The sequence below is a fragment of the Diabrotica virgifera genome, chromosome 5, assembly GCF_917563875.1.
Source record: "Diabrotica virgifera virgifera chromosome 5, PGI_DIABVI_V3a".
NCBI classification, from domain to species: domain Eukaryota; kingdom Metazoa; phylum Arthropoda; class Insecta; order Coleoptera; family Chrysomelidae; genus Diabrotica; species Diabrotica virgifera.
The window spans coordinates 216,579,183-216,607,153 of NC_065447.1; the positions used below are offsets into that span (position 1 = coordinate 216,579,183).

At 35.4% G+C, this 27,971-nt stretch overlaps 1 protein-coding gene across 1 annotated transcript; it reads left to right on the forward strand.

The window, feature by feature from the left end:
* Window positions 1-67: 67 nt before the first annotated feature.
* LOC126884618 (uncharacterized) lies at window positions 68-27,967 on the forward strand. The gene is made up of 6 exons (XM_050650676.1): window positions 68-346; window positions 2,383-2,541; window positions 17,051-17,247; window positions 17,431-17,621; window positions 20,541-20,755; window positions 27,767-27,967. Exons 1-6 carry the CDS (start codon window positions 154-156, stop codon window positions 27,943-27,945), a joined length of 1,134 nt encoding a protein of 377 aa, XP_050506633.1. The 5' UTR covers window positions 68-153; the 3' UTR covers window positions 27,946-27,967.
* Window positions 27,968-27,971: the final 4 nt, after the last annotated feature.

The window sequence follows — 27,971 nt, forward strand, 5'->3', positions numbered from 1 at the left end:
GATGACAACAAATGATGATTGTGATTAACACGGTCAACAAACCGTGACTATCAAACTGTCACGATTTGTCATTATGACTTTTTCGTATCATCTCATAACCATAATTTACAATTTCAAAATCTAAAAAAAAATTAAAGTTCATTTTCAATTATTATGCAAAATGGAAAACAGAAAAAAGACTTATATGTAACCATTGTCTTAAGCGAATCCACTGCGAGCCTATTAAAACTTAGTTTACCTCATTTGAACCTCACCGATCCTCAAAACTCAAGAATATTTTTGATATCTCCTAGCCATTACAGATGTTCTAAGAGTCTTGTAGATTTGAAAGAAGAAAATACACCAAGTAAGTATAGGTTTATACTATATCGGTAAAGTTTACAAAATAGTAAAATTTGAAGTCTTCATCTCAAAAAAATCTTAATATCTTTTCTACTTTTTTTATCGATACTATTAGTTATGTTAGTATATTAAATTCTTCCATTGTTTGTATTTAGAATTGTCAGTTTATATTGTCATATGCGTTTTCGAAGTCTATGAAGAGATATGTGTCGTTTCACACGGATCAAGAATCCGTCTTAGAACAGATATCTGGTCTATTGTTGACTTCACTGTCTGCAGAAACAACATTGTTATTTGCCAACAATTTTTCAGCGTGTGGTCCAAGCCTTTCTCACACAGCCAGTCGTCATAATTTAGTCATTGAGGCCTTCTTTCCTTGAACATTCAAAACTTATCATTTTTCTAGGAGTTATCCTTCAGCACAACCCCTTCAGTTGAATCCCTTCGGAGGACCATATCTCTCGCTTCCGTTAGCTTCGACTATGTTTCTCACTGGGTTTGTCCCACAAGGTTGCTCAGGTTTCCCGGCTTTCGCCACGTGGAGGTGAGAGTTGAAATTGAGTAGGAGAGGCTACTGATGCTTATAGATGCAGCGTCATGTGTTCGCATAATTACCCCATTTGAACCCCAATATAATAATAGGCTCCCGTTTTATACCGCTCACGTGGCTTTGGGAGTATAGCAGGGTCGTCTGCTATACCTAGGGCCTACGGTATACAAGGAAAGTAACAGGGCCAGTGCTACGCTTCAACCGCCTATTATTACCCCTGGTTTTACCAAAGGTACTCATCTTATTCAGGCTGAGTCTACCTGGGGCCTACAGACATTTTTAAAAATGTCTAGTTGTTGTTGCCGGCGGTGAGATTTGAACTCCGTCCTACTAGCACTCGAGACAAGCATACAACCGCCTGAGCTACGCCGGCCCTCCATTTTAATTTATACAGTCCATAAAATAAACCTATAGAAATTTATAATATATTTTTCCGTCAAGATCAAAGAGAATAAAAAAATACAAAATAAGTTTGGCTCAAGTACAATTGTTGGAGACGGCTTTACGATTCACTCGAGATCATATCTTTAGTATAACAGTTCCATATGCACCGTGGTCATATAGAATGAGAAACCACACTATTCTCTCGGATTGGGCTCACCTGGTTCACAGATGGGTCCAGAATGGACGAGCGGGCAGGTACTGGAGTGTAAGGTGGTGGTGTTGGATTTGACTAGCCAGACTCTCGGCTCTCATGCATCAGTCTTTCAGGCAGAGATCTTTACAATCCTGGTATGTGCTCAAGAGATAACAGACAGAGCTTGCTCAGGCAGGACCATCTCTATATGCACTGACATCCAAGCAGCGCTAAGGGCTATGGAAGCGCCCAAGGTCAGCTCTAAGCTGGTTCTTGAGTGCAAGAGAGCACTGGATGATGTTGCTCTGACCAACAGATTTAGCTTAGGGTGGGTGCCGAGACACACAGGTGTGGAAGGAAATGAACGGATTGATGCCCGGGCAAGACGGGACTCATAAACTCTTCCTGTGGGATCCGAACCTGTGATTGGGGTGCCCCTTCAGTACTGGTCGGGGTAATCTCAGGGAGCTTCTTTCTGCGGAGGTTCCAGGACTCCTGAGCCAGTTGTGGAGGTTTGAGATAGGCTAGGCTCCATATAGTGGTGCCATCCAAAAATCTCACAGCTCAACTTCTTCTTCTAGATCTTAGAAGATGCTCCTGGTGGTCAGTATGTTCACCGGCCATTGTAGACTTTAAAGGCACTTTTATCTGCTTGGGTAGTCGGATGGCCTACGGTGCCGTCTATACAATGACGAGGAGGAAACCTCCTCACATGTCCTCTGGAAGTGCCCGGCACGGGCCTATCAGAGATGACGGATCCTGAAATCGGATTCTATGCAGCCTAGACAGTATCTAAGTGTCTGAAGAGCTCACATGTGGGCCCTGTCCCGATATACCATACCATGGACATAATAAATATGTCGAAAAATGTATCCTATAAATATGATTAATTTTTGTAATTATTATATTTTAGCCACAAGCCAAGGTGTCAAGAGCGAAATTTTATTCAAATATCAATCTTTACAAGAAGAAAAAGAAAGCAGACATATTACACAAGATATTTTCCTTTATATGTCTTCGGACGTCGGATTGTTCTCTAAAAGTAATTGCTCATCAAAATCTGTTGTATACGGTAAGAACATACAAATATATATTTTAATACTAAGTACATTACAACCCATTTATCTGCAACCGCGAGGAAAAGACAAGAAAGATGTTCGTTGATGCGATGCAAGTGACCTTGAGGGTTTCAGTTATGTAGAGGGAAACTATAACGTGTGTCAAGAACTGGAGCAACACTCAAACCGTCATAGAAATCATGAAGTATTTAAAAAAGTTAAATATTTCCCCCGAGAGTTCAAGCCAATTAATACCATATGGTCTAAGAGCTGGGAGCGGATTTTGTGTGTGATAAGTAATATGGAAAAACTATACGTGGATATGTTGAATTAGTTGTGTACATGATTTTCACCAACGGCCGGAAACCAGAGTGGGGGCCGAGGGTAGTTATAAGGGGTCAAAGTCGCGGTTTTTATTATTTTTTTATGACGCTCATGATCGAGATAGTGCACCAAAATTTGAGAATAAATAGGTCATGACGTACCTAAGTAAAATCTCTAGGGGTGCAACGCTGAGTGACCGACAAAGGGGTGGGGGTAGGGGTGAATATAAAAAATATAAAGGGTTTTTTGCGACGTTCGTGACTGAGATAGTGCACCAAAATTTGGGAATGAGTAGACCATGACATAACTATGTAATATCCTCAGAGTCGGAAACCAGAGTGGCGGACGAGGGTAGTTATAAGGGGTAAAAGTCGCGGTTTTTATTATTTTTTTTTTGTGGCGCTCATGATGGAGACAGTGCCTCAAAATTTGTGAGTAAGTAGGTCATGACGTAACTAAATAAAATCTCCAGAGACAAAACGCTGCTTGGGGTACAAAGGGGTGGTAGGCAGGGGTGTGTATAAAAATATATGTGGCTTTTTTTTCGTTCGTGATCGAGATAGAGCACCAAAATTTGGGAATAAGTAGATCATGACATTACTAAGTAAAATCTCCAGGGGCGGAACGCTGCGTGGAGGACAAATGTTGTGCCGGGTCACAAAAAAATAATACACACTGCGATTTTGACCCCTTAAAACTACCCTCATCCTCAACTTGGTTTCCAGCTCTGGGGATTTTACTTAGCTAAGTTATGGTCTACTTATTCCCAAATTCTGGTGCACTATCGCAATCTAGCACGTCGCAAAAAACCCCTTATATTTTTTATATTCACACCTACCCCCACCCCTTTATCGGCCACGCAGCGTTCCATCCCTGGAGATTGTACTTAGTTACCTCATGACCTACTTATTCCCAAATTTTGGTGCACTATCTCGATCATAAGCGTCACAAAAAAAAATAATAAAAACCGCGACTTTGACCCCTTATAACTACCCTCGGCCCCCACTCTGGTTTCCAGCCGTTGGTGAAAGTCATGTACACAACTAATTCAATATATCCCCGTATAGTTTTTCCATATTACTTATCACGTACAAAATCCGCTTCTATCTCTCCGACTAATAATGGAGGAGTAAAATCGACATAGAGAGCAGTGCAGAAACCTAACAGAAACTGACGCACTAGTTTCTGAACACAAGAAACACGCAGTCAAATAAGCAGTACCAATAATTTTACTAGCGAAGTAGAGAAGGCTCTTAACCAACTAAGAAACAAAAAACTAAGGGAGAGATAGTAGACCAGTGCATGCTCTAAAAGGAATGGGTGAGATTGACATAGATGAAATACTGGATATGTTCAACTTGATATGGATCGTAGGTGGTGCAAATCAACATTTATTCCTATCCATAAAAAAGGATCACCAACCATATGCAGCAATTACTGAACCAATGCCCTTATTCCTCATGCGAGCATAATCCTGCTACATATAATCAATAAACGACCAAAAAAATGTCTACGTACAGTCATACACACATCTGAAGAACAAGCAAATTCGTATTAGGGAAAGGAACACGTGAGCAGATATTGAACTATTGAACACCATAGAGGGAACACTACAGAAAAAGCAAGGGAACACAATGTACCAATGCTGCTCTGTTTCTTGTTATTAGACCAAGGCTTTCAATTCAGTAAAATGGGTTCCACGCTGGTGTAAAATTGATGGACCTAACGTAACATTAAAATGAAGACAAGATCTGATGACAACTCGTAACAACGTCAATAAAAAGAGTCAGTATGCTTAACGCTCTGTGTGGAAAATACAGACTAACGCAAGGTTAAACACTTATAAACACATAGAAACGTACCAGCTCTGATTTAATAGGAAGCAAATATCTACGCTCTACTCAATCAAAACCTCTCACAAAGTCTGCTAACGATGGAAAGGGGTATCCTACTTAAAGTAAATTAGAAGCTCCAACACTACCACTCCAATTTAATACATTAACTGTCGGACATTTCAAGACATCCTAAAAGAAACTTACTTTCCCATCCACAAAACTGTTGACCTCTACTAGCAATGAACTCCCTGACGAAGACATCGATTTTCTGGAGGCAACACATCGTTTTTATCGTATCTTTTTTTTATTTTTTATTGTTTGTTTACTGTGCAATCACTCTAAAAAAAACAGACCATAAATACATTTATTGAAATTTACAATGGCCCGAAGAGAAATATTTCAATAAATATTTACTCTACATGAGTATTACAATTACGTTTACAATTAGTGTTTCTTAAGTTAAGAATGGTAAATCTAATGGAAATTTTTGCTTAAGGCGTCTAATTTGTTGACTATTGTCTAATAAATTGAGCGCTAACAATTTATCTTATCTAGATAGAACACTTAAATGCACTTAGAGCTTTTCACACGGACCGGAAGCTTTTTCTGTGATTTTTAGATCCATTGTACAATTACATCTACTCATAGGGTGGTAGCAGCGACAGCTGCCCTCAACGTGTAACAGTAAATTAGTAAAACAAAAACAAAACAATCCTTACCGTTCTTCAAGCCATTTTTCCTCTGAAGACACTTTTCTCCGCAGGACGCTATACCGCCACCAACAGTTTTTTCCAACATCCAACTAGACTAGTGCGCTACAAATAGCTAATGAACACGTCCTAAGGCTAAGGAGACATCCACAGAAACGCCCAACCCAAAGAAACAAGATGAGCACGAGGTAAAGATTTCGGTTGCTGAAGAGAACGATACACGATGTCTACGTCTATACTGCTAAACATGTATATTTTTCTGACCCAACAATCGTCTTCTTTTCTTACCATATCTTTCAACTTTAATGAAAGTAAATTTAAATTATTGAATTAAAAGTATCCCCAAAGTTCTCATTATTGTGTTTGAACAACATGCCTATATAGAAAAAAAAAATATGTTCACGTTCGATGGGAGTAGTGTTGCCCAAATGCAAGACCAAGACGAGACTTAGACAGTCTTGGTCTTGGTCTAGCGCCAGTACACCTAGTCTTGGTTTTGGTCTTGGTATTGCGCTCCCGGTCTTGGTCTTGGTCTTGCAAGTCTCGCAGTTGCCTATTAGCCTATTGCATATCTTTGAACAACGTAATAGAGAGGTACATTTTAAGCTGGAATATCATAGCCATAGTAAAGACCAGCCAAATTAATAAATATCTACACCAGCGGTTCTCAATCTGTGGTGCATGTACCACTTGTGGTACATATCATTATTTGCGGTGGTGCACAAAACGCAAAAACAGGCAAAATCAGCCGAAATTATTATAGCTAATTAGATTACCAAGCTATTTCAGTTAGGTGGTAACAAAAATAAATAAAAGTATTTTGCGGTACACGACTCAAAAATATTGAGAATTACTGATCTAGACAATTGACACCGGGTGGGTTTAAACCCACGATCTAAGTGATCCGTGCCTATGTTCTAACTAAAGTTTATTAGAAAATGTATTTTATTATTCAATATAAGCTAATGAATAAAAAAAACATAACGTTAAGAAAATATGAGGCTAACGTTTTAATTTCAGTATTTTATAAATGCTAGAATATTCCACAGAGTGATCACGTTGTTTTGAGTATTCCTCTAAGAAAAAAGCACAGTTTGATTGGTATCTACACCCGGTGTACAATGGCAATAATTGATTTGTCTAGCAACAATATTATTACAGCGATATTTATAAAAATAAGATAACATGGGTATTATTAAAAAAATCACTTAAATCGAACAACAGGTTTAGGAAATTCGAAACATTAACAATGGCCCGTTTATAAGGTGGTGCGTAAATTTTTTAGAGAAGTGTATATCGTTATTAAATAATATTTCGTTATTTTGTTAGGGTATCCGGCATTATAAATGTTCTTTTTTATCAGTATCATACTTTTAAATATTATATGCGCTGTTTAGGCAAATTTTGTTTAACCGACCCAAGTAGCAATTTTTCGACGCATTGGTTGTCAGTACAAACAAATGCACTGTATATAACGTTACCACAGTGGACTTTCAGTTGTTTCGGCCAACGACCCCTAACCCGACTGACATTACGATGTTACAACGTTAAGTAATATCTTTAGTTATATGGGCAACTAAGTTATTACTATTGTGACAACTACATATCACAGTTAAGTTTTTTCAACAATCGCAACTACTTAAAAACGTTATAATGCTAAACTAATTTACGCCCATGGGTTTTCTGGCCGACTAGGTAGTTGTCTTTCACGACCCCAGGGCCTTTACGTATAGTTCTATAGATGTGTGACACGTTTACGGCAACTTCAGGAGCAAAAAAGGAATTTACTTTATAACCTTACTTTTTTCTTATTATTTTATATTTTATTTTGCTGGAAATTTTCGATTTTTTTAACAACCTGTTTATTTGTTTTTTATTAGCTGGTTTCTCCATTGTCCATTGTTTTAATCAGTAGATTTGATAAGCTTAAATCTTTGTATCAGCTTTGCTAGACAGGGTTGCCAGGCCAGTTCTTACTCTTTCAGTACTATATCCGTTGCAAGATAATTTGGCTGAAACTCCGACAAAATATGTACTTTCTGTACATATTTTGTCTGAATCCCATCCGAATTATCTTGCAGCGGATAGTAGTTTTGCTTTCAAAAAATCAATAGAAATCAGTAGATTCTTTTTAGGCCCTGTAAATACAGTAAAATCTGTGTTAACGGTTACCTGTCGAAATCGCCCGGTTTCATAATCAACTTAAAGTAAATATTAAGTAAAGTTCACTTTAAAGTTGACATTTACCTATATATGAATTGTGATAAAGGTAGGTACCAACTTACTTAAAATTTAAAATCCACTTTAACTGATTATGAAACCGAGCGTTACAATCATTTTGAAAATTCTCCAAACCAATTATATGAAGATTTCCTTATTTAGATCTGGTATTTACCAGTTTCATTTCTCTGTCCATCTATTATCATCATCTACGTCCTGAATCTTATTTTCGGTAATGACATTGGGAAATTGTAACAAAATGTCTGAAAATTAATTTAGAAATGGGGTGAATACTATTAAAAAGCAAATTTTATTTTAGTGATAACAAAATATTGAAATATACCAAACATCTAATAAAAAACATTGCCTACTAGAATTTTTTAAATAATATCAAAAATATACCAAAACAGTAGATATCTACTAAATGTGACAACGCTGTTAAGGAGAATGATGCACTTCATTGCACTGGTCACATGACCTCTGTCACCCAATAAGAGGGTGCGTTCTAAAGTGGTTGGGATAGTCGGTCCAGGCCGTGTTTGGTCGGCGATTGGACTTCTCGGTTGTCTCATCCGTCTATGGTTGGTAATAAGGTATATTTTAAGTAATATTGGTAATGTTGTTTAATGCACCATTTTGGTTTTTTTGGGATGTAAAGAAAATAAAATCACAAAATATAAAAAATACAGGCATTTTCTAGTACCTTTAAAAGCACCATCAATACATTAAATTTATACAAAACATATTTAACATAAATTCTGGCTTTTATATTAAAATTAGATTTTTTAAATTTGCATATTTTTTGTTAAAAAGGTGATAAAAAACGAGCGCGTGTGTTTTTTAAAGGTGGAATATCCATATTTGACGGTAATCTGAGATGCGTTTATAAATTTCACATCAGGTAATTTTGTTTAAGTCCTTATTTATGTATTTATATAAATTTAAATACCTGATATGATGTCAAAATAGTTTACTTTTTATATAGGTAAAAAAACATAACCAGTCCGACTCTTTGAGCAACCATTGCACGCAGGCACTTTTTATAGTCGCTTCAGTTGTCTTATGCAACGCTTAAGGTTGCCTAGGCAACGTCAAGACAACTCAAAAATCGTCCACCAAATTAGTGCAGAACTGGGTCGTCTTCTAGACAATAACAACGTTGTAACAAAACGTTGCCACGCGGTAGACAACGTTGTCGCGTCGACAAATTGCTACTTGGGGAGTGACCTCATAGCACATTCAGCAAAAAAAATACATAATAGTCTTACTATTCTATATACCGATAAGATGTGTTTGTTTAAATTCCTAGAAAACTAATAATGAAAAAAATTAATTACTTATTAGATATATTTTTTATCAGCTAATTTTAAGAAGTTTTAATACGATATTCGATATTATAGACTACAGGCCCATGTCCAAAAATGGATGGGTCATATGAACCACCAGGTGACGTATATAGGACGATATAAGAGCATAAAATACTAAGATTGAGCACTATGCCGTCACTTGTAAGCAGTCCAACTGAGTGCTGGTGAGAATTCAAAAGTGCAGGTAGAATGGGTACATTTTGGTCATATATTTTTGTACGGCATTCTTACCATCGATAGATCCATGAAAAATAATAAGAAAGCGCCCAGTGCCGTACAAAAATCGTGAGCCACACAGTTGGTAAATTTTTTTGATTTTCTGACAATTTCCAGGGTAAATTTGGTCATTTCATTCTGTACGGCATCAGTTTCATACTGTTTCAATACAACTTCTAATCCATTATTCCGCAACGCCGTACAAAAATCATGCGACAAGAGGAAAAATTGAGGGTTGCAATCCCCTCTCTTTCTGTGGTCCGGGGGTGATTTGAAAAAGTACGGCTTCGGTTCCAAAACATTATCTAGCACTCAAAAGTACTATTAAAAATAATGCCGTCAAAAAATTATTGTTCATTTGAATGTATATTAATAATTACGTTAATTTCATGGTATACTTGATTTATAAAGCTAAAAAAATCATTTGACTCTGTACGGCAACTTTGTTTTTAACATGATATTGTAAAATACAATTGTTATATAGTATTGCCGTTCAAAAGAAACTGTTCTAAAAAAAATTATAGAGAAATGCAAAAACAGAAATTTTTTAAATTATTGCAAAAGTTTAAATATTTATAGATTAATAAAATATAGCAATTTTCTACATTTATCCTTTGTTTTAAATAGTATTAAGATAAATAAATTAGGAACAAATGATGCCGTACATTTTAATGCAGACCATATCTTTTAGGCTGATGAAAATGACGCTACCATTTTAAAGGTGTAGTACTTTATGGTCATTAATTTGATACTGTACGGTATTAACTCATTTTTGAAGAGAACAATTATTGATAATATTATGATAAAATCATTATGACGTCTAACTGAAGTGAAAGGGTGTGTAGGTATATAATATCCAAGAATTGAAACTGTAAATCCCAGTATCACCAGTTTTGTATACTTTTTGGTTTAATATATACTTCAAGAGAGAAATGACCGAGGCGAACGACTATATCAATTTTGCCAAGAGGAAGATATGAAAATATCTAATACCTGGTTCAAGCTACCACCCAGACGCTTATATACATGGAAAGCCCAGCGGACCGCCCCGAGAGTATAGTTCGAAACCAGATCGATTACATAATGGTTAACAAAAAATTTGGATCATCAATAACTAGAACTTGTACATACCCTGGCGCCGATGTTCCATCAGACCATGTCCTTCTCTTAGCAGAAATAAAAATAAAAATCACTAATATGAGGAGACGCAAACCAGAACCAACAATAGACTATGCTAAACTTAAAGATGAGAATACCAGAAGAGAATTAAGTATGAAATTAAACAAAGAACTAACAAAGAATACAAAAGTAGAACTAGAAAGAGAAGTTAATTTGGATAACACATGGAGAGCCATAGAGGAAACAATGACGGATACAGTTAAAAAAGAATTAGGTTATAAACAAAAAATACAAAAGAAAAGTTGGATGACTGACGAAATCCTGGCAATGTTCGAAGAAAGAAGAAAACATAAAAACCAAGGGAACCGAGACAAATATCGAGAACAACAACAACGCATAAGAAGAGAGATAAGAACGGCAAAAAATAAGTGGCTAAAGAAACAGTATGAGGAAATGGAACAGTTACAAAAACAACATGATGACCACAATCTACATAAGAAACTAAAGGAGGTAGCTGGAATATACAGAAAAAAGAAGTTTTCTAACTTAGAAAATGAACAAGGAAAAATGGCACAAGATGATAGAGAGAGGAAACTCATATGGGAAAAATACATCAAAAATCTCTTTGCAGACGAGAGGCCTGAGATAGAAGTCGTTCAGGAAGAAGTGATAGATATTAACAACCTATCTGGTCCCGAGATCACAATTGAAGAAATTACTAGAGCAATAAATACCTCGAAAGACGGGAAAGCAGTTGGACCTGATCAAATTCCTGTTGAGTTACTCAGATTGTTAGATGAAGAGGAAATTACGATACTCCAAAGATTTTTCAACCAAATCTATAAAAAAGGAAAATTCCCTGTCCAATGGCTTGTATCTACCTTTATCCCTTTGCCAAAAAAGAACAACGCAACAAAGTGTCAAGAGCACCGACTGATAAGTCTGATGAGCCATTCTTTAAAAATATTCCTCAAAGTTCTTCACTACAGAATCTCCACAAAATGCGATAAGGTTATTGGTTGCTCACAATTTGGATTTCGAAAAGGCCTGGGTACCAGGGAAGCACTAGTTGCAACCCAAGTGCTAGCTCAGAGCTGCTACGATCAAAGGAAAGATGTAATCTTGTGTTTTATAGATTATGAAAAAGCCTTCGATCGAGTACATCATAAACTCGTACATATACTAAAACAACTCGACATAGATCAAAAAGACATTCGTTGCATAGAGGCTCTTTACTGGAATCAAACAGCTGTCGTCAAGGTGGATAATGAAACAACGCAAGCTCAAAAAATTCTCAGAGGTGTAAGACAGGGATGCATTCTCTCCCCACTACTGTTCAATCTATATTCAGAAAGTATCTTCCAGGAAGCTCTTGAGGAATGCGAAAGCGGCATCAAAGTAAATGGTACCTGGGTCAATAATATACGATATGCGGATGACTCGGTCTTAATAGCAGACAATATAGAAGACCTCCAAAACCTACTTAATAAAATTGGAGAGCATAGCGAGAACATGGGACTTAGCATCAACATAAGAAAGACGAAGTTCCTTATAATCAGCCGTCAATTATGTCAACATCAAAATTCAAGACTAGCATACAACAACCAAGATGTAGAGCGCGTAAGAAAGTTTAAGTACCTGGGAACCTGGCTATGTGAAGACTAGATGTCAGATATGGAAATTAAATGTCGGATAGAAAGAGCCAGAAGTGCATTCATGAAATTCATAAACGTCTTTACGAACTCTGACTTTGACCTAAACCTAAGACTAAGATTCACAAAATGCTATATATGGTCGGTGCTCCTATATGGCATGGAAGGATGTACTTTAAAAATAAACACAATGAATAAGCTAGAGGCATTTGAGATGTGGATCTATCGACGAATCCTTAAAGTTCCCTGGACCGCAAGAATAACAAATGAAGAAATCCTGAGAAGAATTGGTACAGAAAGTACATTAACCAGAGAAAAACGGCATACCTGGGGCACCTAATTAGAAACGAAAGATACCAGTTTCTGCAAACCTTAATTGAAGGAAAGATCGAAGGAAGAAGATGAGTGGGCAGGAAGAAAATGTCATGGCTCCGTAATGTCAAACAATGGACAGGACTAAAAAACATAGGAGACCTAATACATACTTCAAGGGATAGAGAAAAATGGTCAAACCAGTGGCGGCTTTTGGGGGTAGGCAGGTTAGGCCGGGCCTACCCAATAATTTGAAGAGCTTTACAATTGAAAAATATATATTCAAAAATTATGTTAAAGCATGTAAATAACTTTTAAATGTACTAAATCACTCAATACATCAGCGTCCGTTAAGACAACTTTGTTATTATATTATCACAGAAAGCATCGAAACGTATTCAGGCATTTTAAATATCTTTAACAGGCCTGCTCGCACCAGGCCGACCAGCTCACATAAGATCTCCGTACAAAAAGCGTTGGAAGTTAAGCAGCTTGCCAGACAATGATTTTATTTGTCGTGTTATGCTTGGTGTATAGGCCCGAATCGAACAGGCCTTCGCCCAGCCTCGTTGCCACTTTAAACATAATTATCGAATTCTAATATAAATTTTCTTTTAAATTTTGATAAAAAAATATGTAACATATTCTATAATTGTAACATTTTTTAGACAAACAACAGAATTGTAAACCAGTGCACGTTTGCGCAAATGAGTTCAAAAAATTCGTAAAATTCGAAAAAAAAAATTGTTCAATTTTCACTAGTAATACCACTAGAGGTCAAATTATTTCCGGAAATTTTTTTGAGATCATGAATATTTTGAAAATACCTAAAAATATTCATGATCAAAAAAAAATTTCCGGATATTAATTTGACTTCGCGTGGTATTCGGTAAGAAAATTCCACACCAAATTTGCATTTGAAAATCCAAAGCTGCATGAACAGATTAATAGCGCGCCATAGCTTTGTCAGCAATTATTTAGGCTTTCAAATTCGTAATTTCTACTCATTGTAGTTGCATGGGAATACCATTTCAAGATAGAAAATAGTATATTCTTCAATTTTACATAAGTTTTGAGTAACGACAAGTGATAGAAAATGAATCAAAACTAAATTATGTAAACAAATAAAAACCAGTCTGTCAAAAATGTTCTGTTATTGTAAACGTCAAAAAATTTCCACTATAATTCGCTGTTGGGTACCCCACGAGCAAAAAATTTCCGATAAAATACCTCCGTTGCCATGGTGATCTGTCAAAATAACGTATTTTGATTGGTTCAAAATTACAGGTGTGGAATTTTCACTGTTATTACTAGACGTTTGGTCGATCTCGGTTGATTGTTTAAAATTTTTCTTGGAATAGTGCGATAGTTCTATAATTGATACATAAAAATGAGTTTTTCTGAGGATTTACTAAATCTGTTAAAGTTATCTTCTAAGTATTTTTATACATAAAAATAAATTTATATTTGCATATTATGTATTACACATACGTATATGTAATTTGCTGGCTTGGCCTACCCAAAATTTTACCCCACCAGCCGCCACTGGGTCAAACGTGATCGCGAACAAGAAGAATATACTTCAAGTATTATTGTTACACGTATATAATTGATTTGTTTCATTGTAATGATGTGAATAAATAAAACAACCACTTTAAAAAAAATACTATTAGAAAACGACTACTTAGCACACAGTACAGTATTATAGGAGATATGCCTACAAATGCTAAACGTCGTAAGAAAACGTTGCTCCTTAAGCGATAAATATGTAAATTATATTTATTTAATATTTTTATTACTTTTTTATCAATATAAAGTTTCAGATTTGTACGGCACTAACTTTTTATAAATTATTGCATTAAGTACAAATGAACTATCTAAATGCCGTATAAAAAAATATCGTCATAAATTTCACCTTACATTTCGTTATATGGATTTTTCTTACATTTCATTCTGTGAATTTTTCCTTGAGCTTTTTTTTTCTACAAACCTTTGGACCAACGAAAATGTACGGCATGTAAAATAATGTTATCTATGCATACAATACTTTAAAAATAAATTAATTTTATGTTGTTTCAAATCACCCCCCGGACCACGGAAAGAGAGGGGATTGCAACCCTCAATTTTTCCCCTTGTCGCATGATTTTTGTACGGCGTTGCGTAATAATGGATTAGAAGTTGTATTGAAACAGTATGAAACTCATGCCGTACAGAATGAAATGACCAAATTTACCCTGGAAATTTTCAGAAAATCAAAAAAATTTACCAACTTTGTGGCTCACCATTTTTTACGGCACTGCGCGCTTTCTTATTATTTTTCATGGATCTATCGATGGTAAAAATGCCGTACAAAAATATATGACCAAAATGAAAGATAGATAGAAGACTCTACCTGCACTTTTGAATTCTCACCAGCACTCAGTTTAACTGCTTACAAGTGGCGGCATAGTGCTGAATTTTAATATTTTATGCTCTTATACATAGCTCTTATATCGTCCTATATACGTCACCTGTCACCTGGTGGTTCATATGACACATCAGTTTTTGGACATGGGCCTGTAGCACGGTTCTTAGACATTACTACGGTTGCCTAAATCGACTAACCAATGAACATTAAGGGTGAGATTACGTCACGAGAGTTTACTGTCATTTGAATCGTAATATGATTTTTTTCGAATCCTGAGAAAACCAAGTATTTTAGAAAAATTTAAACGCAGGATGCAGGATTACATTATTACCGAGGGCACAAAGCCCCTTAGAATAAATAAAAAGTTTCTTTTGAATGAAATATTTGAAATTAAATATCACACTTCTCTTTTATTTTCAGCCCTGTAACTTATTAAAATAAACATTGTAGAAGTTTTCAGGGACTTTCAGCCCTCGGTAATAACGTAGTCTTTCATTCTGAGTTTAAATTTTTCAAAAATATTTATTAGTTTTCTCAGGATTCGAAAAAAATGAATACAATTAAAACACATTGAGAATTTTGACATGCGTCAAAATTTTGCATTAACTCAATGTAAAATTCTGAACTGTTGAATTCCAGCTTCCCTAATAATTATTGTACATCAAAAGACATTAGAAACTATTTGTAGAGGATTGAAATCTGTATTGGAAATAACTGTTAAAATTGGTCTACGTAATTAAACATATTCCAAAATTTTGTAAAAATGTAATACATTTTAGTTTTCAGCCCAAACTTAGGCCACACACAATGCAATAATGTTCACATTTTTAAACTGTCAATATTTTTATTTTATCATCTATTGTTTAAAAACATTACAGTTGATAAGATACCCTCAGTTGCGGAGAAACGATTAATAATAAAGATTTTGTTATTCAGTCAATGGTGTGAGCACTGTCAGTTAAATAGTAACGTGTGGCCTTACTTTTACACGCATACCTATTGTGGCAAATGTATCATATTTTTCAAAATTTTGGAATGCATTTAAATCGTAGAGCAATTTTAACTTTTGATTTTAATACAGATTTTAATTCTCTACAAATATTCTCTCATGACTTTTGATGTAAAATAATTAGGGAAGCAGGAATTCAACAATTCAGAATTTTACATTGAGTTTTCTATGGCTCTTTTTACGATTCACCACCCGGTATAAGATAAAATGTGTACTATTTGTCTAATTATTTCATAATAACATAAATAATACACATATATACACAATAACACACATTCAATGATCGAAAATCATTTAAAAATATGGGAATGTAAACTCTTGTGACGTAAAGTCAAAAATATAAGTCTCCCCACCACCGTCGGACAAGACAACCGTAATAAAGTCTAATAACCGTGGGCCTGTAGTCTATTAGTACTATCGCGTCGCAAAGCAAGAATGTCATGTTATGATTAGAAGGCGACTATGGGGCTTTTCATTCACAGTCATTTGTTTCGAGCTTCTGTCTTATGTTGTATAATCCGTGTATATTAATATTGTACACAGATTATACAACATCTGACAGAAGCTCGAAACAAATGCCAATCGATGAAAAGCCCTATTCTCATAACCCGGATAATTAATTTCAGAGAAGTCGTCTGGTGGGAAGGAATGTACAAAATATTTTATTTTTACATTGTAATAATGACCTCTGATTACGTGTCAAATAATGTGTGAAGTGTTTTTTAAATGGATATTTTGATTCGCTATATATGTTTATGGTATTGTTCGTAATGCCCGTAAGAGAAATTTTTAAAATTTTTGTTACAAATTTTGTTTCTCATAGAGTATCTAAGAATATAGTCGAACTAATATACTCCCTAAAATGACCCTTAGTTCTAACTGCAAGACGCAAGAGTCTCGCAGGCTTAGTCTTGTTCTTGCTCAAGTCTTGCACGGCCAATCTTGGTCTTGGTCTTGCTAAAATAAAAAGGTCTTGGTCTTGGTCTTGGTCTTGCGAAAACGCAAAAACAAAACCAAGACTGCAAGACCAAGACCGATTTTGGGCAACACTAGATGGGAGTAATTAGGAATTATTAACGAAGCTAATAATAATAACGCATGTCATTTTTGCCGGAGAGATCCTTTCGGAACCACTGCATCTTTAACACTGTTTGAGGTAGCTAGTGTTGATGCACATTAGCCCAGGGGGAACTGACGGCATAACTTACCTTTCGAAGTACGGTGAACGGCTCGTATCATTGTTAGAAATGAAAATGTCGTTGTTGGTGCCGAGATTCGAACTCTGCGCTCTGGCTTATGGCGATTATTTATACTTGCTGTATATTTTAATAAAATCTATTCTTAACCTACAGAAGGGTGTTACTCTGAAGATAGCTTTGAATTACTGTACTATAAATCTGCAGAAAGTATATCGATTGGAAAATCCCGAAGTCTTTTTGAAGCGAGGAAAATTAAAAAGTTACCCTTGTTATCAGCTAGAAGTGTGGCACATTCTAATAAATTGGGAATAAATGAAAAAGAACTCTATGTAGCCCTACTTGATTCAAACGTAAGTAAACCACTCAAACGTAAGTAAACCACATGTCTGTATTAAACTTGTTTTTTTTTAAGATTTTTCTACGCACATTCTTTTAACTTCCTTATATTACACCTGTTCCTTATGTGTTATATGTCTAGAGTCTAGAACAATTAAACAAAAATAATAATTTACAATGTAAAATAAATCTTTTAGAGAAATTCAGCTGACCACATGTGCCGGATATGCCATGGAGGCGAAAGTATAGATGATCTTTTGATGCCCTGCAGATGCAGAGGAACTGTAGCTTTGGTGCATTTGAAATGTTTGGAAAGATGGCTTAAAGATTCACAACATAGTCACTGCGAGTTATGTATGCACCGTTACAAAATAGAAAAGAGTCCCAGGTATTCTCTTTTTGACTCATTGTACACTAAATCTTATTGTATGTACTAGGGTGGTCCGATAAGTACTTAGCCTTCTAAAGAAAAACAAAAATTTTGGAAAATTGGTGATTTATTTCTGAACTTACAGTACCTGGGCAAATTATTAGGCCAAGCAAGGAAACATTTACTATATGAAGTTATTTCTCTCATGATTATGAATATATTTGAAAAAATATTTGTTTTATTTCTTTTTTGTGAATATTAGAGGAAAGTCGCCAATTATGGAATACCATTTTGTTTTGGGGATATAAAATAAAACCTTTATAGAAATGAAAACAATTTAATGTTATGACACATCAGTCATACATTTTTATGTAGTAATTAAAAGCCTTCTATTAAATATCTTAATTAACAAAAAAAATCGAACAAAAAAACAAAATCCCAAATGAGTAACCAAATATGGAATAGGTACCCATATATGGAATATAGGCATAAACCAACATTTCAATAACAAAAATTGAGATAAACATCTGAGATCAAATAAATTTAAATAAGAAAATTGTGAAAAATGAAAGAAGTAGCTTAATTCACTTGCAGACATCACAGATCATGTACGAAACTCTGGACCAGCACAATCATAATGAGCTCTCACTTACACTTAATCCGCTATTAGGCACCAACGACTGTCCATATTTGGATTTGTATATTAGTTCAAACTAGTATCAACATTTTTTCAAGAGGTAATGTTTTAATTACAGAAGGTCATAAAATATCAAAATAAAGGTACTATTGATAGACGCAATAGCATAACAAGTCTGTATTCATGCATAATAACCAATAATACTCGTTGAATATATTTACCGTTGAAATTTTCTGCGAGACGAAGACGATAAAACAAAAAGCGCTTGTCAGACATATATCGTTCGCGCATCTGACACAGAGGTGTGAATACGATAATAAAGAGAGCGACTGAAATAGAGGATGGTCTTGTAGTGCGCTTCCAACTTATATTTTCGGAGAAATCAAGGAATTCCATATTAGGGCACTATTCCATATTTGGTTACTTTCCTCTAACTCTTAAGGTGCGTACCCATTAGGTTCACTGCTCCACGCTCGCTGCAACTGTTCCATCGATACGGCATGCGCTCCTTTACATATAAAGGTGCGTATCCATGAGGTTCGCCGCTCCGCGCTCCTGCAACTGCTGGACATAGTGGATACGTTGGCGCTCCTGGACCATGCAACAGTGCGCGCTCCGCCTCGGTCCTCCAATCGGTGACGGTTTATATGTAGAGTAGCGCATGCCGTATCGATTAGAGCAGTTGCAGGGAGCGCGGAGCAGCAAACCTAATGGATACGCACCTTAAAGTTAATACATATTCACAAAAAATGAACAAAACAGTATTTTTTCAAATACTCATAATCATGAGAAAAATAACTTCATATAGTAAATTTTTCTTTGCTTGGCCTAATAATTTGGCCAGGTACTGTAGTCTCCTTTTAGCTCGATACACTTGACCCAGCGATGCTCCAACTTCTTTAACCCCCCTGAAAAATATCTTTTCTCGAGGTCTGCAAAGTAATCTGCCGTGGCGGTGATAAACTCCTTATTCGACTTAAATTTCTGCCCGGTGAGTGACTTTTTCATTGGATACAAAAAGAAGTCGTACTGGTATAAATCTGGAGAGTACGTTGGACGGAACAGCAGTTTGTAGCCCAATTCGACAAATTTGGCCATGGCGATGGCGGAGGGGTGGGCCGGAGTGTTGCCATGGTGGTAGAGTATTTTTTCTTTCCCAATTTTGCTGTGTTTTCTGAAACTCGGCGTCGAATCGGGCTTATAATGCAGCATAGTAAAGCCTTGTGATCGTTTTGTTCATTTCCAGGAAGTGGATATAGATCATACATTGTGAATCCCAGAAAATGATGGTCATCTTTCCGGCCGATTAGACAGTCTTCGCCCTCCTCGGAGAACGTTCCACTGTAATGACTGTTCCTTGGACTCTGGTGTATACCAGTGAAATTATGTTTAGTCGACGGTTATGAAACAACGTAGAGACTCATTTATATTATGCTTAAACAACGTCATACACTATTCTGAAGTGGTCTCACGGTTGCGTATATTGTTCGACGTTGGAAAATGCGGCAGCCATGAAGGCGACGTCTTTTTTATGTCCAAAATGTCATGTAGAATATGACCAACCAGATCTTTTGAGATGTCTACTGCCGCACGCACCTTCAGTCAGCGGTCTACCAAGACGAGATCGTGGACTTCTTTCACGTTATCCTCAGTGGTAGCCGTTTTCGGGGCACCTGGTAGTGACTTATCAAAATCCGACGTGCCACCACGGTGAAACTCGTTAAACCATTTTCTGACGGTTTCCATCGAAGAAGAGTCACCGTTTGCATCATTCAAGCGCTTTTTGATTTCGCTGCGGAATTTCCCTCCTAAAAATAAGAGTCGAATCACCGACTGATTCTGCTCTTTTTTAATGTTTCTAAAATTTCCAAACACGCCCGCTTACTCACGCGGTCAAAACAAAATACGAGTCTGATTTGGTTGATATTTTGACATAACGATGGTGCAGGATGGAAACCTTTTATCTCAGTATTTTCAGGAATATTCTTGATGCTAAACCGTTTATGTCAAATTGCTCTAAAGTTAATGAAAAGTTTTTTACAAAGTTACTTTTATTTGTAATATACATTTCTAATTGTATTAAGAAATCAATTGCTGTGAAGGAATTGGCTCAGAAGCTATTTTAGAGAGTTATTTCTTCCTCTGAGATTTTTGACATAGAAAGTTTCTATTATGCACCATCGATAGGTCGTCTACAAGAATGTATTACACGATGGTAGATTTCTCTTGCGATAGTGTCGCCATCGGGCGAAGAGGCTAAGTACTTATCGGACCATCCACGATACTAATAATTTTTTTAGGTATAGCCTAATTCGATCTATCTTCGCTTACCTAAGGGCGCCAGGACCCCAACTGAAAGAGATTATTTTTGACTTAGTGATGTTTTCTTTGTATACTCCAACTGCCATCTTTTCTACGTATATATTAATGATGATGTGCGAAAGTCTCGTAAAGTCCAATGTTATTCAAAGTGGTACGGTACCTTCGCATATAATTGCGTTTTCCGCGGTTTTTGGTAAGTTAATAAATATTAAGAGAGGGGTAATAAATATTGTAGAAGCCTTGGAGGTGTCACCAGGGAAATGGACCAATAAGTTTTCAATTTAAAAATCTTTTAGTAATATTTTTAATATTTTTCAATGTTATTAATGTTGCTATTAGGACTGGAAACTTTACCTTTCAATTGCCAGATGACGCTAGTCACCTAATCCATACACATCAGTTGCAATGTGGGGATAAGCTTTCATGGTTGGTCACTTCGAGTATGGAGCAACAGGCCTACGCCTCTCCGAAGATAACTCCAATAAAGAGTCGAAAATCGTCGGTTCAGAGTGCTGGACTGCGCTCCGTATTCTAAGTGAAAAATAAGATTGTTTTGCCTTCGCATTACAACTGAATAAAAATGGTATACATTTTTATTTTTATTAGTATTACTCCTATAGAGTAACTAGGTCCATTTTCCGTTGGAATTTTACCAAGCTGCAGACGGGGGTTGTGAATTGCATAGTGTAGAATTCCTTCCCTTTTGTCTTCACTGCAGTATCCATCTGACTTGCATATTGTAGAAGTCTTGGAGGTGTCACCAGGGAAATGGACCAATAAGTTTTCAATTTAAAAATATTTTAGTAATATTTTTAATATTTCTCAATGCTATTAATGTTGCTATTAGGATTGGAACTTTACCTTTCAATTGCCAGATGACGCTAGTCACCTAATCCATACACATCAGTTGCAATGTGGAGATAAGCTTTCATGGTTAGTCACTTCGAGTATGGAGCAGCAGGCCTACGCCTCTCCGAAGATAACTCCAATAAAGAGTCGAAAATCGTCGGTTTAGAGTGCTGGACTGCGCTCCATATTCTAAGTGAAAAATAAGATTATTTTGCCTTCGCATTGCAACTAAATAAAAATGGTATACATTTTTATTTTTATTAGTGTTACTCCTATAGAGTAACTAGGTCCGTTTTCCGTTGGAACTTTACCAAGCTGCAGACAGGGGTTGTGAATTGCATAGTGTAGAATTCCTTCCCTTTTGTCTTCACTGCAGCATCCATCTGACTTGCATATTGTAGAATCCTTGGAGGTATCACCAGGGAAATGGACCAATAAGTTTTCAATTTAAAAATATTTTAGTAATATTTTTAATATTTTTCAATGTTATTAATGTTGCTATTAGGATTGGAACTTTACCTTTAAATTGCCAGATGACACTAGTCACCTAATCCATACACATCAGTTGCAATGTGGGGATAAGCTTTCATGGTTGGTCACTTCGAGTATGGAGCAGCAGGCCTACGCCTCTCCGAAGATGACTCCAATAAGAGTCGAAAATCGTCGGTTCAGAGTGCTGGACTGCGCTCCGTATTCTAAGTGAAAAATAAGATTGTTTTGCCTTCGCATTGCAACTAAATAAAAATGGTAACATTTTTATTTTTTTATTAATAAATATTATAATTTCAATTATTTAAAATTTGTATCTTTTCTACGTGCCATCTCCATTACACATTTAATAGGATGGATTCACAAAACATTTTAGCACCAAAGATCATTTGCATACCATAAGAACGCTAGTAGGTAATTTTACCGAGGATAGCGTTCCGATCCTTATGGGTTTTTGTGAATTTTTAAAAAGCATTCGACTCCATTAAATTATGACCCCATCAAATATTACGAGTACAGTGATAAACTTCTTAGAAAACGCAAGAATCGATTAAAAACATAGTCGAAGATGCAATCATACAATTACAACTTTTTTTTCCAATAAAAATATCTAATAATTAAAAAAAATAGTATCTACAACTAAGCAATCTGTTGGGAACGGTAGGCCTAAAAATGAACTACCACAACATAGAAAAGAGCCAAGAACAAATACAAAACATATAATACAGGGTGTAACAAAAATACAGGTCATAAATTTAATCACATATTCTGGGACCAAAAATAGTTCGATTGAACCTAACTTACCTTAGTACAAATGTGCACATAAAAAAAGTTACAGCCCTTTGAAGTTACAAAATGAAAATCGATTTTTTCCAATATATCGCAAACCATTAGAGATTTTTTTATTGAAAATGGACATGTGGCATTCTTATGGCAGTAGCATCTTAAGAAAAAATTATAGTGAAATTTGGACACCCCATAAAAATTTTATTTTTATGGGGTGTTCCTTTATGGGTTTTGTTCCTTTAAACCCCCCCAAACTTTTGTGTACGTTCCAATTAAATTATTATTGTAGTACCATTAGTTAAACACACTGTTTTTAAGACTTTTTTGCCTTCTAGTACTTTTTCGAAAAGCCAGTTTTTATCGAGATATTTTGAATATTTGTCAAATCCACCACATATTTGTATATGGTTAAGTACGATTATGGAGACTTGGTAATAATATGAAAATTTATTTATGATTTACATTTTTAGGTATATTTTGAACCATATTAAAAAAGAAGCCACATCTCGATAAAAGGCGCCTTCTCGAAAAAATACAAAGAGACAAAAAAGTTTTACAAACACTGTTTAACTAATGGTACCGCAGTAATATTTTAATTGGAACGTACACAAACATTTGGGGGGTTTAAAAGAACAAAACCCCTATAAAAATTTTATGTAAACATATTTAAAAATAAGCCTCAACTCGGTAAAAACTGCCTTATCGAAAAAATACTAAAAGGCAAAAAAGTTTTAAGAATATTGAATTTTGCTAATGGTACCACAATAATAATTTAATTGAGACTTACACAAAAGTTTGGGGGGGTTTAAGGGAACAAAACCCACATAAAATTTTTATGGGGCACACAAATTTAACTATAATTTTTATTTAAGATGTTACTGCCGTGTGAATGCCACATGTCCATTTTCAATAAAAAATCTCTAATAGTTTTCGATATATTCGAAAAAATCGATTTTCATTTTGTAACTTCAAAGGGCTGTTGTGCATATTTGTACTAAGGTAAGTTAGGTTCATTCGAATTATTTTTGGTCCCAGAATATGTTATTTAATTTATGACCTGTATTTTTGTTACACCCTGTATATTGTCTGTTTATAACGTCCTGCGACGTTGTCCGATGCTTAAGCGTCAGTTCCCTCGGTTGTTCCAGTCCTCATCGGATAATCCTCTTTCGCTCATAGATCCTTATCTCATTGTCTTTTTAGGGAGTCTTTCCTCACTCATCCTTGAACATGCCCGTACAAGGTTAATTGTTTTTCCTCTATGCAGTCAGTAATTATTTTTGTTACACTAATGCTCTCTTATTATTTAATTTCATATCTTCTCCAACTTTGATGTTCTGTTTGATCGTCTTAGTGCGTCCATCTCCGTAGCCTCTAGTTTTCTCTTTTGAGGTTCTTTAATCCTCCATGTTTCAGAACCGTACATCAATGTGCTTTATCAACGTATTATAAATTGTTACTTTTCGTTGTTTTCCTATGTCTTTACTCAACAATATCCCCATTTAACGATTTGATTATTCTTCTGAACTTTATTCTGATTCAGAGTTGTGACTGCATAGCTCCACCGATGAAGCCTGATAGGCAGAAATAGCTATATGGACATAGTGGTCCAACTCTGAATAAAAAAAAAAACAAAAACTGCCTTTCCCCATTGTTCATCTTTACTCAGATTTTTGAGTACTCGAAACTGTCTTTCAGCTCTTTTCCTAGACGAAAAGAGAGTAGATACGTGAACGTTGTCTTTTCTGCCTTCTTCTATATTCGTCGTCTCCGTGCTTATAAATTGTTAAAGCCGGAGATTTAGGATGCAACCAGAAAGCAGTTTCTTTTGACGAAAAGTCTTAGATGTTAAATATTGTTTATTATTTTATTTTAATTATTTTAATTGTTTTATTACAGTAAACTTTGTATCTGAGACTTTTCGTCTTCCTCGTTTTTAGTATTTATGTACTCGAAATGATTGGGGGAAATTTTTTTGGGGAAATTTTGAAATTGGGGAATGAATGAAGTTGTAAAACTAAAATGACACGATGATAACAGGTGGACAGGAAGAATCCTGTAGTGGAAACCAAGAGAGATGAAAAGATGGACAGGGAGACCTTAAAATAGCTGGCTAGCCAGGGCTTCCCAAACTATGCGTCGCGACGCCCTGGGGAGTCGCGGCGTTGTCCCAGGGGCGTCGCGTGTCAGCGCGGACTTTTAATACAGAACATATATTTATTTATTATTAATAAATAAATCAAATAAAAAAATTAACATGGCAGAAGATATTAATGAGCAAATTGTGGGGAATTTTTCAGGTTTATTTGCCATTCAACTGAACGAGGCGGGTGATAGTAATCATGATGCTCAATTCATATGTTACCAGGCAACCAAGTGACGTCATATAACGTCGAGGAAACGTCAGTTTTGGTTGAATATATACACGTGTTTAAAAATTACGTCATATAGACGTCTTTTGTAAGTGATTTTTAATACGTAAGTTTAATGACGTTTAAAATACGTTTAAAAAACGTTTTTATTTCAGACAGTTTAAGTCTGACGTCACAAGATTGGGAGGAGTTTGTTTGTTTTATCTGCCCCAAACAATTTCGTTAAATAATGTTCATAAGAAATTTCTCATTTATTGTGTACGTGGTTTGTGTCTTGTCTAATAAAATAAGACTTTTCATTTAGATATTTAGTTGAAGAAACGTGTTAATTAAGAGATTTGTATTCGTTTTTGCTCAGTGAGTTAGTTGAATGCAATATGCTTCTTGACAACTGTTTGAGGTTATGTTTATTTTCTGTAAATTAACTAATTATGTGTTATCGAGTTTAATTAAATTAATGTTTAGCCTTCTCAGATTGCTTCAGCAGTCTACAAGATTTAGCTATGAGATGGCAAAGAAAAATGACGCTCAGATACTACTGTAGGTATACATGTATTCCAAAATGAGTTGTTCATGATTATTTTTGATTTAATGGATAGCGTTAAATTAAGGCATTAAGTATGCTGGATAATTTGTTAATAAATTATTTATTAGTTTATATATATTGTTTCAGTTTTAACACAGTAAGTAGGTAGGTACACTTATACAAATAGTGAAAATTCTATAATGCAAGGGCTGGTACAATCAATGTTAGATTGCTTCTAATGCACAAATGATCTTAAACAAATTGTAGTATAATATCTTCGACACATGGGACGTAGAACGGGTTTCATGTTACCTATTTTTTATACTACCTATTTTGAAACATCTGAAAGAGGTCACTTTTTGAAAGTATTAAAGACGTGATTTTACCGACGTATAAAAGTCGTCACCTTTTTGACGTCAAATCGATGAGACAAATACACGTGATTTTCAACGTCGGTACTACGTCATAAAAACACGTCAATTGGTCATGTTTATGGCGTGTTATCTACGTTATAAAAACGTCGTTTGGTTGCAGAAAAATATGTGAAAATAAAATTAATTGGGATATAAGCTCTCATCAAAGCCAAGGCTCCAAGTGTAAAATGAATACATTGTGTCCAATGAATACATAGAGAGGCCTTAGCACCAAAGAACATTACACCTGATTTAAGTGTTATAATGGATAGCATTATAAAGTGGTGAACTACATTAAAACACGACCCATGAAATCAAGACTTTTCCATAAACTTTGTGAAGAAATAGGGGCCGAGCACACATCTTTAATTTATTACTGCAACTCTCGTTTTGGCTGTCCAAAGGCAACGTACTCGCACGTGTATAAGAATTAAAAAAATAATTTTACACGTATCTACTTACAGAATCACATAATGACGCGCAAAACTTTATTAATTCAGAGTTTATAATAAAATTAGGATACCTTTGTGACATATTTAACACATTAAATGATCTTAATAAGTCTTTGCAGGGAAACAATACTCATATCCTGCAATTGGCATATAAAATTACTGAATTTCAGAAGAAGTTGCTCTTATGGAAGAGAAAATTCGAAGATCAAGAAATTTACCGTTTCCCAGCTTTAAAATGTATTCTCCAAGAAAAATTAATAGAAATCCTCGGCCCCTCTTTAAAAATTAAGTTTACACAACACTACTTTCCAGTCATCCACACCGACACTTTCAACAGAGGAAGAAGAACAACTGACAGAATTGTCTTGTGATTCCAGCCTGAAGCTTCAATACGACAAGGTCAAACTGTTTGAATTTTGGAGCTCAGTTTCTCATGAATATCATGTCATCAGCACTGTTGCATTAAAGGTTTTATTACCATTTGCGACTTCGTACTTGTGCGAAACGGGCTTTTCTGCAGTTGCAGTAATTAAAAACAAATACAAATCAAACATAAACTTAGAAAAAGAAATGAGAGTGGCAATTTCCAAACTGGAACCCCGGTTTCATATTCTTCTTCTTCTTGTGCCACTCCTGTCGGAGATTGGAAATCATCAAGGCTATCCTGACCTTGTTTACAGCTGACCTAAAGAGTTCATTAGTGGTGCAGCCAAACCACTCTCAAATTCCGCAACCATGACATTCTTCTACGGCCTGGATTCCGTTTTCCTTCTATTTTTCCTTGCATTATATTTTGGTTTTCCCGGTTTCATAAGCTGTGCTCAAAAAAGCAAGCACATCCCTCATATTAACCAGCCAGTTACACAAATAAATTTCCCTTTTTATTTTTGTGCTTATGTTTTGATTTCGTTCTTAATTTCTGATAAAAATCATAAATGTTCAAATAGTGTTTTTGGTATAACTATAAACTGTTACTAGGTTAGTACTAAAATTGGTAAATATTATTGGGGGTTGCGTTGAGGGGCGTCGCAAAAAAATAGTAAAGACCCAAGGGCGCCACAGTACGAATAAGTTTGGGAAGCCCTGGGTTAGACGATATAACAGCAATGTTGGACAGTGGGCGAAATTGACACAAGTCACAAAGATATGGAGGGTAATTGAAAGACATATACTATAAACTATGAAAGACTATAAAGAAGAGGAAGAAAACTTGAACGCATATAAAAGAAGTTTATTGTAATTATAACATAACCAAAAGAATCAACCATAAAAAAGTTAATACCCTTCACATTTTTTACAATATAAATTTATTTTTAGGGATGGCGGCTATCGACTTTACTTACTCTTCCTGGGTGCTTTATATTTGCCAGAAACACGCCGAAGCTTGGAGGGATTGGTACCACAGCAATTCATCATTAAAAGTCATTCTTCCAGCCATTAAACTTCGTCCAATCAAAAAGAAGAAAAACAGCTTGAAAGAGGGAGATAATAATTAATAAACTATAATTCAACATTAAATTTG

Bases quoted from the DNA above. Each gene is read 5' to 3' on its own strand.
- LOC126884618 (XM_050650676.1), top strand. From the start codon at position 154: ATGCAAAATGGAAAACAGAAAAAAGACTTATATGTAACCATTGTCTTA. The intron at 17,622-20,540 runs GTATTCTCTTTT...TAATTTTTTTAG, and splicing joins AAAATAGAAAAGAGTCCCAG to GTATAGCCTAATTCGATCTA. The intron at 20,756-27,766 runs GTAAGTTAATAA...ATTTATTTTTAG, and splicing joins TGCGTTTTCCGCGGTTTTTG to GGATGGCGGCTATCGACTTT.